Raw genomic sequence first — 14657 nt, 5'->3', positions numbered from 1 at the left:
GACTTTCTGAGTCACTTTTTTCACCCCTCACGATCACTACACCAAACCAGACCTGATAAAGTTCTAACAGTGACAGTTGCTGTTGTTTGCATTACTTCACAGTCAGCACACAAGGGGGCAGCATTGCTGCAGCGGTTCATTCAGGCAGAGGAAAGGAGGAGGAAGCTGTTCTGTGCCCAGAGCCAGAATGTTCTGTGATGGCTTAATCACATCTGATTGGCTTATGTCATATTTAACCATATAGCTGTACGCTATTTGGTATCATAAATATGGGACATGACAGCAAGTCAGTGCAGCAATTTATTCCAACATATTTAAATATTCATGGAAATACAGGAAATCAGAAAAAAACAGTTTGTTCGTATTTGGTATGACCGTCTTTCTTCTTCGACACAGTTTAATCTCTTAAAGATCTCCATATATAAGAGAAACCAAAAGTTTCTCATTTGGGTTCATCGCTCCTCGGTCCTGTTTCTACTGGTTTCCAGTACAGTTATGGTCTAATTTAGACCATAACTGTACTGCCTACAGCCTTTCCTCTTTCTCTTCCTTAAAAAAATGTTTCTTGACCACCACCCTTCCACTGAGACAATTTCTGCTGAGGCTTCAACGAACAGTAGATCAATCAGCTGCATCTCTCAGGTCTTTGCTGGATTTATTCCCATTTCTTCAGGATATAGCTTTCAGAGACTATCCATCTGTTCTAGTCTTTTAGTCTAGTCCAGTTTCCTAATATCTATCTAGCTATGTATCTATATATATATGTAGACGAATACATAGATAAACATTACATCATCCTCATTGTGAGGTTATGCTCTTAAAGATAAAGTTCCTGCTCTTATCGGTGAGATTAGAGTGAAAACAAAAGTGTGTAATACAAAACTTTCATTTTCATTATTGAGTTTATTTCTGAGAGAAAGTGTCAAAGGTTTCTCACTGCAGCTTAGGATGCGCATGAGCAGGTTAGAGCATGAAACTTGTAAAAACCTGAGCCTTTGTAACAATGATGCTTGGGTCTATATGGCTGTGACTGTGTAGGATGTTTAAGAGATAACTGTAGGATCTGACAGTGGAGATAAAGTGATGAGGGGAACCGAATACTCCCACTAGCAGCAGGGCAGTCTGGGAAAGGCAAACAAGAACAGCATGCTGTTCAGATGTGTCCTCTCGTTCTCTTTTTGCTCATTCCAACCCGTGGGAGGAGGAGGCGGAGGAGGCGGAGGAGGAAGACAAATAGGAGGAGTGGGAGCCAAGGAGGGAAACAGGCATCACAAAACTTTATCTGCCTATCTTACAGCTGGAGAAAATTAGAGATCAGGGCGGGCAAAGCTTTGCAAACACTGAATCAAAATTGCACAACACCTCCATCACATCCATCTCTGAGCGTTGGTTGAGTTTGAAAAATTGCACTCATCTTTTACATCTAAAAACACTTCTAAGACATTCCTGCAACTTAATGATAACTTGTATCAGCGCCGGTATTGCAAAGCATCCATCACATCAACAAAGAGAGACTAGAGGCTATTTATAACAGCTCTCATACAGTCCAAATCCCTCCCCGAGGCTCAGACAACATGTGTCAAGAGAAACTTGACAAATACAGCCAGGTGCTCTCCCTGAGTGTGTGTGAACAAGAGTGTGTGTGGGAGTTAGAGAGAGAGGAAATGAATGTGGGGATTTTTTTTGTTGTTGCTCAAACCCGTTATATTACTTTCCGTGCCTGGCCATCAGAGCCAAGCCCAGCAGGAGGTGTGATATGAGGACTCTCAGCCTGATGTCCAGATCCTGCCAAATCCTGGACGGATCTGCCACCTAAATGTAGCACCTAAAATCTGACAAATGTTTCCAAACGTTTGCTGAAAAGTTCAAGGTTACAACAAAGAGTATAAAGGGTTCATTGATTTAAGTTTAATCTGTTTTGTTTTTTTTGTCCAGACAATGAAAGGTTTTCAAGATATCCATCCATTTCAAACATGAAACATCTCAGCAACATTTTGACTGACTGAAGCTGATTTTGTGGCAGACATTTATATACCCCTCAGCTATCTCTCTGTGCAATCATCTCAAAGGTTTTGCAAAATATATTTCCACCAGCTCTTATTTTATTGTACCTTATAGCTTTCTGAGGAGCCTTCCTCCAGACTTAATAACCACTTATTAGAACACTGGAGCGTGTTTTCAGGCATTTCTCATCTGGTTGCACTCACTAAGCACAAAAAAGTGACAAAATAAACTGCATTCAAACCCTGGCTTCCATCTCACCGCTGTACAGATGGCTAATAATTATGGAATGAGGTGGGTGTGAACTGTTGGTTGCACAGAGTCACAGAAATGTTTGAAGGCTGCTCTGCGACGCCCCAAGGTGGTGCGGGAGGGGAACGCCTGACCACCTCACAAGCAGCTGTGCATATTGTTGCATTCAGGCGTAATTAGCAAAGGTTTGCATACTAATGTGCTAAATTAAGATGCTGGACGTGGTGATAGGATGCTGATTAGTGCAGCCTCACAGAACCACATCCGTGGCCTTTTATTCCAATCCCCGTTTATTGTTGTAAATGATTAATGGCATTGTTTCACCACAGTCGCAAATGGTTTATTTTCTCAAGTCGTTCCTAAACAGAGGGAGGGGAGGGTGCAAAGAGTGTGAAACAGACTAAAATACAGTTGAATTTCATTCTTATAAGGAGGCCCTTGTTACTGAAACTACCTGAAGCCATATTAACAGAGAGGAATGCTTGCTAAACTCGTTCATTTGGCTTAAACACATGGAAAAAAACAATTTTTTTTTATTATTTTCCCAAACATCCAAGCCCAGGCTCGGAGGCCTTCCCGTCTCATTAACTACCTCAGAGCAGAGGCTTTCTCGTGGGCTTGGAGAGGCCGACTTATCCCCTCTCTGTGTGGTTTTTGGGGAGCTGGCTCCCATACAAGCGTTCATGGCAGCGGTTCATCGTTTCTGCGCACACATACACACACTGGATCCTTATTAGCAATTACAACGCCAGAGGGTCTATTTATACACATCTGCTGAGACAGAGCACTGCAGCGGTAACAGATACATCCAGCAGCACTAATCAACTCCAGCCCAATCCCTGTAAACAAGATGAGAGGGCGGATAGAGGGAAGAGAGGAATAATGTACCAGGGGAAGGAGGAGGGTGAAGGCGGGAAGACAAAAATAGGAGAGGCGGCAGGATGGAAAAAAGAAATTAAGAGGGGAAGGGTAGAAAGAAAGGGATCAAGGGGTGAAAGAGGTGTAGATGAAGACTGGGAGAGTATCTGAGAAAGCCATCAATAATCAGTAACAGAAGTAAGGACCAGATTCTTCTCACAATAGCTGTTCCAGCTATTCTCCTGCTACACAGTCTTTCAAAGGAAAACTGAACTTCTAAATTAACATATACAGCCAACAGGCTGCTTTGGGATCCTCACCGGGGATAGAGATGACCCCGATTTACCCGATTTGTGCAAGACTCATTTTACAAACTCCCCACACCGGATTTTATTTTGCCAAAGCCAGTTCAAAAATGATAATGGGAGTGTGGAGGACTGTGATACTGTCCAACTGGAGTGTTTGCAGGTGACCACATAAAAAAATTAGTAAAATTAGGTGGCATTAATAAGGCTAATAACAAACAATAGTTTGCTGTTTATTTCACTCAAGGTCAAATTTTTCTTGACCTTCCTTGAAATGCTGGTAACTGATAAAAAGAAAAAAGGCAAGAAGTCTTTTGGCTTTTTAAGTAGTGCAGCCTCTCCCCACCGTGCTGCTACTGCTGCTGCTACTACTGCTGCTACTACTAAAGCCATTAAAAATGCAAGAATGTCTGCTCCACATTTAGTCAACCTTTTAATACTTTTAGAGGATTTGGGAAGCTTGAAAATTGATCTTTGAAAACAGCGGCTCAATATTTTGGGAAATACGCTAATTTGTTAAATTACAATCAGGAGCTGTTTAGCATAGCTTAGCATGAAGACTGTAAACCTGGGGAAACTGCTAGCCTAGCTATGTCCAAAGCAATACTGCGACTGCAACACACCTCAAAGAAGTTAAATTAAATCATTTTAAATAACAGCAGATTTTTTTTCTAGATGAGGTAGAGGAAGAAAATGATGGGAACACCTTTCAAAAAAAAAAATCCATATATTTTTTAGACTTATCAAATTTAGCATCTTAGCTGCTAGCATAGACAGGTTGTGAGTCTATCACGGGGCTTAAACAGAGAGACTTAAGTAAAAAACAATGAAGATGAACAATACATTAAAAGTGTTGAAATAGCCTTTTCGTTGTGGAAATGAAGCTAGCTTCCTCACTTATACACCAAATGGAGTTTGAAGCAGGGGACTTCCTGTTGTGGTGCATGTTTGAAGTTGAAGGCCTCAGTTTTTATGCTGAGCTATACAAACTGACTGCTGGCTGTAGCTGGACAAATATGAAAGTGGTATTTTCCATCTGTTTACACAGAGATTAGTTGTAAGCAGTTCAATCAAAGGTTATTTCCAAATCTCATATTGCTGTGTTTAAATAATCAGAGGCCTAAAGGACTCGATAATTATCTTAGCTCCTTTGAGCTCCTTTTGCAGGATGGTTTTTTCTCCTATGATTTAAACAATAGTCATTTTTAGCCATCTTTGCAGTATCATATTTAAACTTGGAAGCAATTAGGAAAATTGCTTTGTTGAAAATTGCTAACCTTGACTGAATTACTGCCATTAGAGCAAGAGAAATCCCTCTTTCTAACGGAGGGGAAAAAGTGAACAACTCTTTTAAACTCCTAACAGTTATTACTAATTACCTGCGAGGGTCAGTTTTTAAGTGAGTGAAAAGTATACAGTTGATTTCCTGTTCTCATTTTTTGTCTTTTAAAAAATCCCACTAACAGGTTTAGCAGCTGACGGCAGGCTGGGCATTCTACCACATGTTCACAGGCCGGTGCGGGTGTAAGGAACATTTTCACAAACACACCTTCTAATTTCTTAGCAGACCAGTCCTGTAGGAAAAACTGATGTAATGTTGGAGGAATATTAGCGTGCTGCCAGAGGCATAGGCCTAATGTATAAACTGGTGCACTCCAGATTAGGACTTCCATAGCTTCACACATCTGATACAGATTCACTGTTAAACTGAAGGATGTAAAATATCCCTCCTGTCCCTCGGTGCTCTCACGCATTGTCCTTTTTAAACCCCCTTCTAGAAATCGGAGGCTGGATTTAGTCAAAAGCTCTATCATGCAAAGAAGAAGCCATATGTAAATAAGACCCAGAAACACTGCCATCTTCTCTTGGCCAAATCTTATTTAAAAAGGACTGAGGCAAAGTGGAAACTGTCCTGTGCAGCAGGATGGCTTCATAGTAGAATCTGAAAGCTTAACCGCACTGCCTGCAGTCCAGACCTGTCAGTCACAGCATCACAAACTGAAAAATACAACAAAGAACACCCAGGACTGTTGAGCAGCTAGAATCTTATATCAAAACAAAAATAGGACAATATTTCTCTCCCCAAAGTTCAGCAGCTGGTCTCTTCAGTTCCCAGATGTTTGCAGACTGTTGGGAAGAGGGGGATGCTACGCTGTAGTAAACATGGCCCTGTTCCATCAGTTTCATAATGACCTTATATGTTTCTTAAAATTCAACATTTTTTCAGTTTAAACATTTGATATGCTGGGTTTGTGAGATCTGCAAGACACTGCTTTTCCGTTTTTATTTACATTTCACTCAGACAACCGAGCCAAACTCCAGAATAACATAGTTCAACAACACATTACGAAGAAAGACATGAAGTTTATTACAGATATGACAAGAATCATGATTTTTAAGGTTTCCAGATATTTTTAGCACAAACATCTCTGGTCATGTCTTGTTTTAATGTTGTTGCCTCTGCACTTTGATTTCAACCACAATTAAAGTGTTGCTACACTTTTTGCTGTCAGTCATCTGTTCCTGCTTTTTCAGGTGGATGACAGGATGCTACAGATCCTTGCCATGACCTCACCTGCTGATTTTGTGCTCCACCAATCATAAAAAAAATGACCTTCAAACCGCCTCCAGCTTTTTAAACAGGGACAAGGTCACCGTGCAGCGTTTTGCACTGCCACCAGGGGTCGCCAAAGTCAATAAAATTTCAAGAAGATTTTAATAAACATTTAGAAGTTAGAACCTGCTGTGGAGCTTGTAAGCTAAATTTAAATTTAGTGATAATTTAAATTAAACTATAAGAATGGCACTTATGTGTTTTATTTTTATTTACATGTTTTATTTATCCTTCCTTTTCATGCTGTCAACTGCTGCGGATCCCGTTCACAACAACTGGATCTTTTCCAAGAATTAGTCCATCTTTCTAGCGGCATTCCCAGGTCTGTGTGTGCATGAGTTATTACAGCTGTGAGACAATTATTTTCCAGTCTTTAAAAGGTTCATGGGTCTAATTTTCTTTTTCATGCTGACACAGCGGGTCTGTGTTGGCAAATTACCCTGGTTTCCACCGTGACGGGAAAAAAAAAACCCTGGAAGCCCTTCACCTTAAGTGCTGTGTAAGTCAGCATTAGTGAATGTGTACTGCCTGCACTATGCTTTCTTTATGATCAGCAAAATTATTCGCACTTTAATAAATTAGGCCTCAACCACATGAATCATGTATGTGCCGCTGGGAGCCAGGAATAAGTGTGCTCATCACTGTCTGCGTTTGATGCATGTACTTTTGTTTTTGACAATGCTTATGGTCACATTTCAGGCACTAAAGGCTGTTTACCATGAAGCTATGAACTTAACTAAAGCTGCAGATTTCACACAAACATCTGAGGGCATCACAACCACAAAGATGTGGTATTTCCTGTGCAGAAAGCTGAGAGGGAAATGTTTGAAGCCACAGTGGTAGCTATTATTATCATCACAGGAGGCATTTAGATGCACAGCACCCCACTATACCAATTCAAAGAAAAGTAATCCTACTTATTCGTAACTTCCAAATAAAGTTATTCAAAAGCAGGGAACCTGCTTCGACTTTCTTTTCCCGTTAATCAGATCATTTAGTTTTCCAATGCAGAAATGAAGCACTTTTTCACTGCTTTATACTTGTGAACATCCATAAGTGTTAAATAGATTTGCTTGATTAATATAAAAAGTTTCTGCCTAAGCTTTCGATCAATTCTTTTCTACTGTACCTTCATTATCATTATTGGACTTTACTGATGCATATCTGGCTTGTAAGTGCTTCATATTTTTATTGATTTGTTTAAATATTGTTTCTAATAATGTCTGATTTCCTTTTTTCTAGATGTTATTTTACTTGACTGATTGATATCTTTGATGGATTTAAAGCTGTTCCATTTTCTTTTAGAAATACTGGCCAATCTGTTTGTGTAAGACCTTGATCTGGATGTTGACTTTGTAATAGCGGATGTTTACTGCTGTATGCACAACGGATGCACTGGGGGGAAATTCTTAACCGGTACTGATATGGGCATCTAGTTCAGGACAATTTCAGAACAAATTTACATCTGTTAATTCGAGTTTGGTGGAAAATGTAATCAAAAACAGAATGCTACTTGCGATTTGCATATCTCATAAACTCATATGTTATTCACAATAGAACATAGAAAACATATCAGATGTTTAATCAGCGAAAATTAACCATATTTTAAGAAAAATGTTGGCTTCCTTTGAAGTTGATGACAGCTACGTGTCTCAAAGAAGTTGGGTGCCATCAATAAAAGGCTGGAAAATGATGTTCTTGAACATAAAATTGTGAAGACTTTGAGTGTCTCATCCTCTACGGTGCATAATATCATCAACAAATTGAGAGAGTCTGGAGAAATCTCTGTGCGCAAGGTACAGGGCTGCAAATCAGTAGTGGGGAAAAATGGATGTCTGCACGCTTCCAGTCCTCAGGCGGCACTGCATTCCATAACAGTGTGATGGAAATCACCGCATGGGCTCAGGAACACTTCCAGAAATCACTGTCTGTGAAAACAATTCACTCTGCTGTCCACTAATGCAGGTTAAAGCTCCATCATGAAGAGAGAAAGACAAATATAAACATGATCCAAAAACAGGCCCATTTTTTTGTGGTCTGATGAATTGACATTTGAAATTCTTTGTAGATCATTGTCCACCTGTTTAACAGCCTTCTTCATCTCTGATGTAATGCATGTTATGAGGGTGCATTGGTGCCTAGCAAATTGTGCACATCTGGAAAGGCATCATCAGTGCTAAAAGGTATACACAGGTTTTAGAGCAACATATGTTCGAATCCAGATAAATCTTTTTCAGGGAAGGTTTTGCATATTTCAGCACAACAATGATAAACTGCATTTATCATCTATTACAACAGCATGGCTTCATAGTAGAGGGATACAGGTGCTAAACCGACCTCCCTGTAGTCTTTAAATGTTGCAAAGAGTTGCTGCATCATGATACAAAAATTGCGACAAAAGAAGACGCAGGAGTGTTGAGCAACTAGAATCCTAGACAAGACAAATATAGGAACACATTCCTCTCCCAGACGTCCAGCAGCTGGACTCCACAGGTCCCAAATGTTTACGTCATGTTTTTAAAAGAAGAGGAGATCCTACACAGTGGTAAACATGGCTCTGTACCAACTTTTACAAGACATGCTGCTGCCATCAAATTCAAAAATATGTAACTTTTTTCTTTAAATGGTGTCTGTATCATCACACATCGTCTCAACTTGTAGTTTGTCAGCATGGTCAAGCTTGCTAAGTGCAGTACAAGACTGTAAATAAAAGAGCAGCCTACTGTAGCTTCTGGGTCTGAAAAGCTAATTCCATAAAACTTATTTTCTTTTAATGCCCTGAAGGGGGCAACTCTGAAAACTAAAAATTTTATTGTGGCACTTCTGGGAATCTATCAGCTGGTCTTCTTCATAGAAATACGGATGTTTATATCATACTAGATTGCAATCAATCCCTGATAATGTCTCACCGGCATTATCATGCAGTTTAACCGGAAAATAACAAGTGCTTAGACAGAACCTTCAGCATGTATGAACAGGCTGTTTTTACACCGTATGTCGCAGCCAGTTTGGAGGAGAAGCAGAAATAAATGACTTGATTGCCAAACATCCTCTGCATGCCTTCATCAGCTGCCTGAGTGTCTGAGGCCTTGCTCGAGATTTTCCCCTGACAGCGAGCCTCTTTGTTTAAGACAAAAAGGGTGACAGCCAGACTGACGGACACACTGCTCATCTGTTGTGGCTTATTTGTGTCTGTTGCCACGGCAACCGTCCTGCTGTGATGGCAGAGGGAGAGAGACGATGGTGGCTGCTCTGCTTTTCAAGGGCAAAACTCTGGAAACCAAGCGGAAATGTGCGGCGAGCTGCAAAGACTCAAACCGCCCATCTAACCAGCGGCCTGGTCAAGGTTCAGGTGTCGATTCCTTTCAAAAGCCAGCTACTAAAATGGAAACATTAATGCTGCTGGGATGAAGTCATAACTCACATTATCTTCCATTATCATAAAACGGAACAAAAACAGGAGGCTGATGGGTTATTCTTCTTGGCTTGACCTGGTAATCAGTGCATCTGCGCTGGGCATTTATTTTTAGCTGCGGGTAAGGCTTTACTTCATAGGTTGGGAGAATGTTGATAATAAATCTCTCTTTAATGTGTCATCCTGTGGATTAGCAAGTTTTGTGGGTCCAGAAATAGACCTTTCATGGCATCGAGTTCCCACACGTGTTGTGTTTTCTGTCACACATTTTTTAAATGATATCATTTAGAGTGAGAAGTGCGAAGAAAAATACACAAGCTCATCACAATTGGACAGCTCCGCCTGCTGATGAAGATCATCTAATCCAAACAAAAGTTAATCATTGCGCAATAACTACTGCTGTGTGTTGTATCAGGCTGTTACTGGCTTTTATTCCAATATGTTCTCCTTATTTTCCAACAGCTAGTTAGATCTCCATGCATAGGATCAATTAAAGTTCGCAGAGAGTCAATGAGCAAAAAAAAAATCCAACAAAAGAAGCGACACAAATTTTAAAAAGTGTTTAATCAGACTGACCGCTCTAATAAAAAGATGAGACCAGAGGACAGTCACTTCATAACATATAATGGGAATGCAAAAATCAGACGACAGAGTTCAAATTCATAAAATAAAAGAACACGCACACAAAATGTGTCCGAACGAGAGCACGGTTTGTTTGCTGGTTTTGATTGTGACTTCTGAGCATGCTGGCATCTTCCATGTAGTTTCCAGGCAACATTTTCACTGCAGGGCCCCTGAACCTGACAGAGACGCCAAGAAAAACACACATCAGAAGGAGCAAAGTACAAGAAGGGATTTGCTTACTATCTTTGTGTATGAAAATGGCATGGAAACTATAGGAGACGAGCAAATGTAAGCAAATGAATGAAAGGACGATGGACGTGAATACCTATTTATTTATATGTGTGGCTCTCAGCTCCACCGCGTCCAAATCCTGGAAGGAAGAAAGGCAGTGATTTTTAGAAAAAAGCGATTAAACATTGGTTAAATTGTTAAACATTGCAGGAATCTAAGACAGAGCAAATCCTTTCATTTGGTTTGAGAGTTTAAAGAGACGTTTAAATGTTTTACTGCATGTGCGATCAGCTGATAAGTGTGCTCTGATAGGACCATTTCTAGTCTACACAACACAGATGCAAAACATTAGCCCCAATCAGGGCGCAGCTCCTGAGTCTCAGTACCAAAGGTGACTGCGTCTGTCTTTTATAGTTTTTTGATTGTGCTGTTCGAGAGGGGTCAGAGCGAGTTCAGTTATTGTGTAATCTGGATTATTCGAGCTGAATGCGCTTACCTTTAGGTCCGAACAGAGCAGCGTAGCAGGGTTTGTTACAGTAAGGCTTGCCTTCATGCTGTAAGAGGCAAACATGTGTCAAACCATCTGGAAACAGTAAAGCTGTTACTGTGCATGTCTGCATTGTGAGTGTATTTAGAAGGTGGTTTTAGTAAAGTAAAACACTTCAACGTTATGCAGATGTGATAAAACCGTGCACACAGGAGGTGAAACTACAGGATATTTTCATGTGATTTGACTATCTCACCTCTGCGTGTGAGCCTGGTGAAAGAGTCTTGCTGCACTTCTCACATCTTAGGCAGGGCCTGTGCCAGTCCTTTCCCAGTGATGTCACCTTCTCGGCTGCAAAGCACAAAAAAAATCAAATGTAATCACAGCGGACTCTAACTTATCCCCACAAACACACATAGTATCATCTGGAGAGGACACGGAAGCTTTCCACGATAACTTACTGGGCCGGTCACAATCTGAGGCGCATATGGGGTATATTAATAATAGGTATACATATTAATTCAGTGTCTGTTTAAAAGTTGGGTGTGGTACTCGAAGCCCGAAGTGTCCCTGAGAAGCGTCCCTCATAAACCCTGATATAGCCAGTTTTTAATCAGATTGTCAGGGCTGTTCTGCACAAAGATCCATCATAAGGACTGTAAACGTGGGAGGGAACCGTACTCAGCAGAGACCTATGTTTCATGTATGGAGAAGACAAGTCACATGCTAACATGTGATCGAATTGCAGCCAAGAAACTGCTCAGGTTCAGCGAGGCAGACCTCCGAGCCATAGAGGGGTAACTGAAGACAAGATTAGCCTCTGCAGATTTTCTAGAAATTAAAAAGTGAGAAAGGACAGCGGATGCACGAAAGAATGAAACTGTCAAAATGTCAGGAAATGACCTATTTAGTTCCCAAGAATAGCCCGATGTGGCATGGGGTTATGCAACAGATGGTGGATGCAGGGTGGGGTCAGCCTCTCTCTCAGGCCAACTCATTGAAAATTTTTCAGCTGAATGCGGTGGACAAAAAAGTCCGACCCTGAAACAATGACCGTGCTTAACTTCAAATAACAAACCAATGCGCTGAGCAAACAGTGGCTTGACAGTGATGTAGGAGAATATAATGATGCACATTCACGCTCCCTTGATCGCGTATAAATCTGATAGTCTCATTGTTTTGTGCGACAGCTGCAGTATTTATTTTACCTCATAATATGACGTGAAATTAGGCGAGCCAGACAGAAGAATAACGAAGTTCGCTCTCAGCTTTGAATCTGCAGCTCGTTGGAGCAGGTCCAGCATACACAAACATGCAAATCTGAATGGAGAAACGTACCATGGGAGGGGAGACTCACCCACTTTTACTTTCAAATAATTTCCCAAATTATCAAGGACAGGCTGCTATGCTAAAAAAGGAGAAATAAACAGGGCGTTTTAAGCACTTAGAGTTATGAGAACTTTTTTTCTGCACGTGTTTATAAAAGTACACTTATTTAGCGAGTTAGATGAGAAAGCAGATAACAGCCCGCATTTATTTCTGTCCAGAAAAAAATAACTAGCTGCTTAGCCGAGGCTCTGGCTGATTAAAAATATCCGTTATATGTGGGTAAATTAAACACACAAGACTCAATGTTAAGCTTTAAAGATGCACGCACAATCTCTACACATCCTAATCAACACACTGGCCTGCTCCCAACAGCGGTCCTGCAGCACAAAGCACGAGTGTCTGAAAAGTTTCCATCAACAGCAAAGTATTTGCTTCTTTTTTCTTTTGACTTGGACCTCCATCATTCAGGCAAGCAGCGGTAGCCTGATCGTTTCCATCTGAGAGCTTGCTGACGTTAAGATAGAAGAGCAGCAAAAGAGATGGAAAAAGATGCGAGGGGAGTGAAGTGCAATAAAGACAATCGCACGCTGATGTGGAAAGGAGTGAGACGGTTGTGCAGACAGTTCAAGACAACGAGAAGATTGTGAGCACACACAAAGAAGGCAAAGCTTTGTTCTAGCTTTCTTCTCCTTCGGCTGGATATAAACTTTTTCTTTTCCTACACTGGGGAAAAAAAGAGGAAAAAAAAACAAGCCATGTGTGGCTGGCTTGTTCTGGCCAAAACAAATTGGTTTGCTTGTATTGGCCAAGAGGGAAGAGTTTATCCATGAGCAGGGAGAATGGAAAGTCACACGGACCATCCATCTGACTGACAGTCCAAAGACTCGTCTTTGTATTTTGCATTGGCCTCAGCTTCTATACATCTTCCCCAAGAGAAGATTTATCTGTTGCGCTACTGAGCAGGAGACAATGTGGTAAATGGATTAAGACACAAATAAACCTGAGCGAGCCCCCCTTTTTCCTCCCCGGATGCTGTAACTGGTCCCTGCTTTGAGAGCATTCTCACAAGATAGACGGAGGTGTATTTAAGCAGAGGAGAAACCTGTTTCCTCGGTCTAGTCATTATTCACGGAACTCATCCCTCATTAAGGAGGACAAACCACTTCCACCAGGAGCAAAGACCTCAAACTCTAAAGTAGTCTGACAGCAAGAAACCTTCCAGAGTGCAGTGACCTGTTAAAACTGCTATTTATCTGTGTAACTATCTGATTACACTTAATTTATTATTTGTGATTGTCAAAACTTAAGTGTATTCAGTATAGTTAATATTATGTATCACAGGTGTAAGCAATAATCTAATAATTCATCCTACTTCGTGCATACTTTGACTTCCTGTAAATTGCGTATTTTTGAGCAATTTAGCTGCTTTTTTAACGCTAAACTCTTCCAAAAATACAAAACATGCACTATTTCTTATTTTCTAAACATTAGCAGGTTATTAATATACACCAGGAAAGCATTATATACAGGTTTACTATTTTCCCCCCCGTCTAATATGCAAGTGAAAGGCATGCGTCTCAGTCAGTCTGTCAGACTCTTGGTTTCCTGTTTCGTCCTTTGTACAAAAAAGCCACCGGTTTTTAAAAACTAGAAAATCCCGGATGCTTCTCACAGTGTTAGTACACGAGTAAAATTGTAATAGAGAACTCAGATCTTACCGAAGTAAACTTCCTTCTCGCACTTTGGGCACTTCGGCATTTTTGTTGCAGCTGTGAGTGATAGTCTGGAGGAGAGAGCAAAGTCTTGATAAAGTTTCCTGCAGCTGTCACCGGCCCACCTGTTCGCTCTGACTGACCACGCCTGCTCTAAAGTGCAGATGTTGCCGCGCTCCGTGCTGCATTTATAGCGCAGAGGAAATAGTTCAACTGTTTTTTTCCTGCAGTGGGAGAGGCCTCAACCACGTTGTGTTGAAGAGACGTGTACGTGCAGAGCACATGACATGAGGAACCGAAATTAAAGAATGAGCTTGCTACACATAAAGTGCATTTCTTTTTGCACTATTATAAAACAAGGTTTTGCTTTGTCCCTGATTGTGAGCTGCAAATTGAGCATTTCTTCTTTTCAAGGTCACATGATGAAATCGATCAAAAGTTGCTCTGTTTTAATGTTGTATAATTAAATAAATATAATCATGTTAAATTGCTGTTCTCTTCTCCTTAAACTAATGAGCGATCAGTTAATTAGAGTGTAGCATTTCATACGATGAATTATTTTAAAAACACACTGAATTATTCATCCCCAGAAAATCTTCTGTTCATATTTAAATCTTCATGTCCACTTAATCTCTCATCTCCCTCGTTTTAAAACTTTAAAAACAATGATTGTGTGACTTGTAACTCCTATAAGAAAGTATCAACAAAATGTTATCCTGAGGAATCTCCCACACCTGAGCTCCTTCTCTAAAAGGAGGGTAAAAGGGGCCTCCTCATTGTCATCATCATCGATCTGTTTGACACATGGCTATTCACTGCTGGCTGGCAA

The 14657-nt window shown here is 40.7% G+C and overlaps 1 protein-coding gene across 1 annotated transcript; it reads right to left on the bottom strand.

Annotated features, from left to right (window-relative positions):
• Positions 1 to 9990: 9990 nt before the first annotated feature.
• Positions 9991 to 14008, bottom strand: crip1 (cysteine-rich protein 1). The gene is made up of 5 exons (XM_005925999.3): positions 13835 to 14008; positions 11044 to 11138; positions 10797 to 10854; positions 10395 to 10439; positions 9991 to 10245 (listed from the first exon to the last, which is right to left on the bottom strand). Exons 1-4 carry the CDS (start codon positions 13872 to 13874, stop codon positions 10399 to 10401), a joined length of 234 nt encoding a protein of 77 aa, XP_005926061.1. The 5' UTR covers positions 13875 to 14008; the 3' UTR covers positions 9991 to 10245; positions 10395 to 10398.
• Positions 14009 to 14657: the final 649 nt, after the last annotated feature.

Source organism: Haplochromis burtoni, unplaced genomic scaffold (assembly GCF_018398535.1).
Source record: "Haplochromis burtoni strain Fernald_Lab_line unplaced genomic scaffold, NCSU_Asbu1 Contig_85, whole genome shotgun sequence".
In the NCBI taxonomy this organism is placed as follows: Eukaryota; Metazoa; Chordata; class Actinopteri; order Cichliformes; family Cichlidae; genus Haplochromis; species Haplochromis burtoni.
The sequence above is the reverse complement of the archived record's forward strand: the minus strand, read 5'-3'. Positions and strand labels throughout refer to the sequence as shown.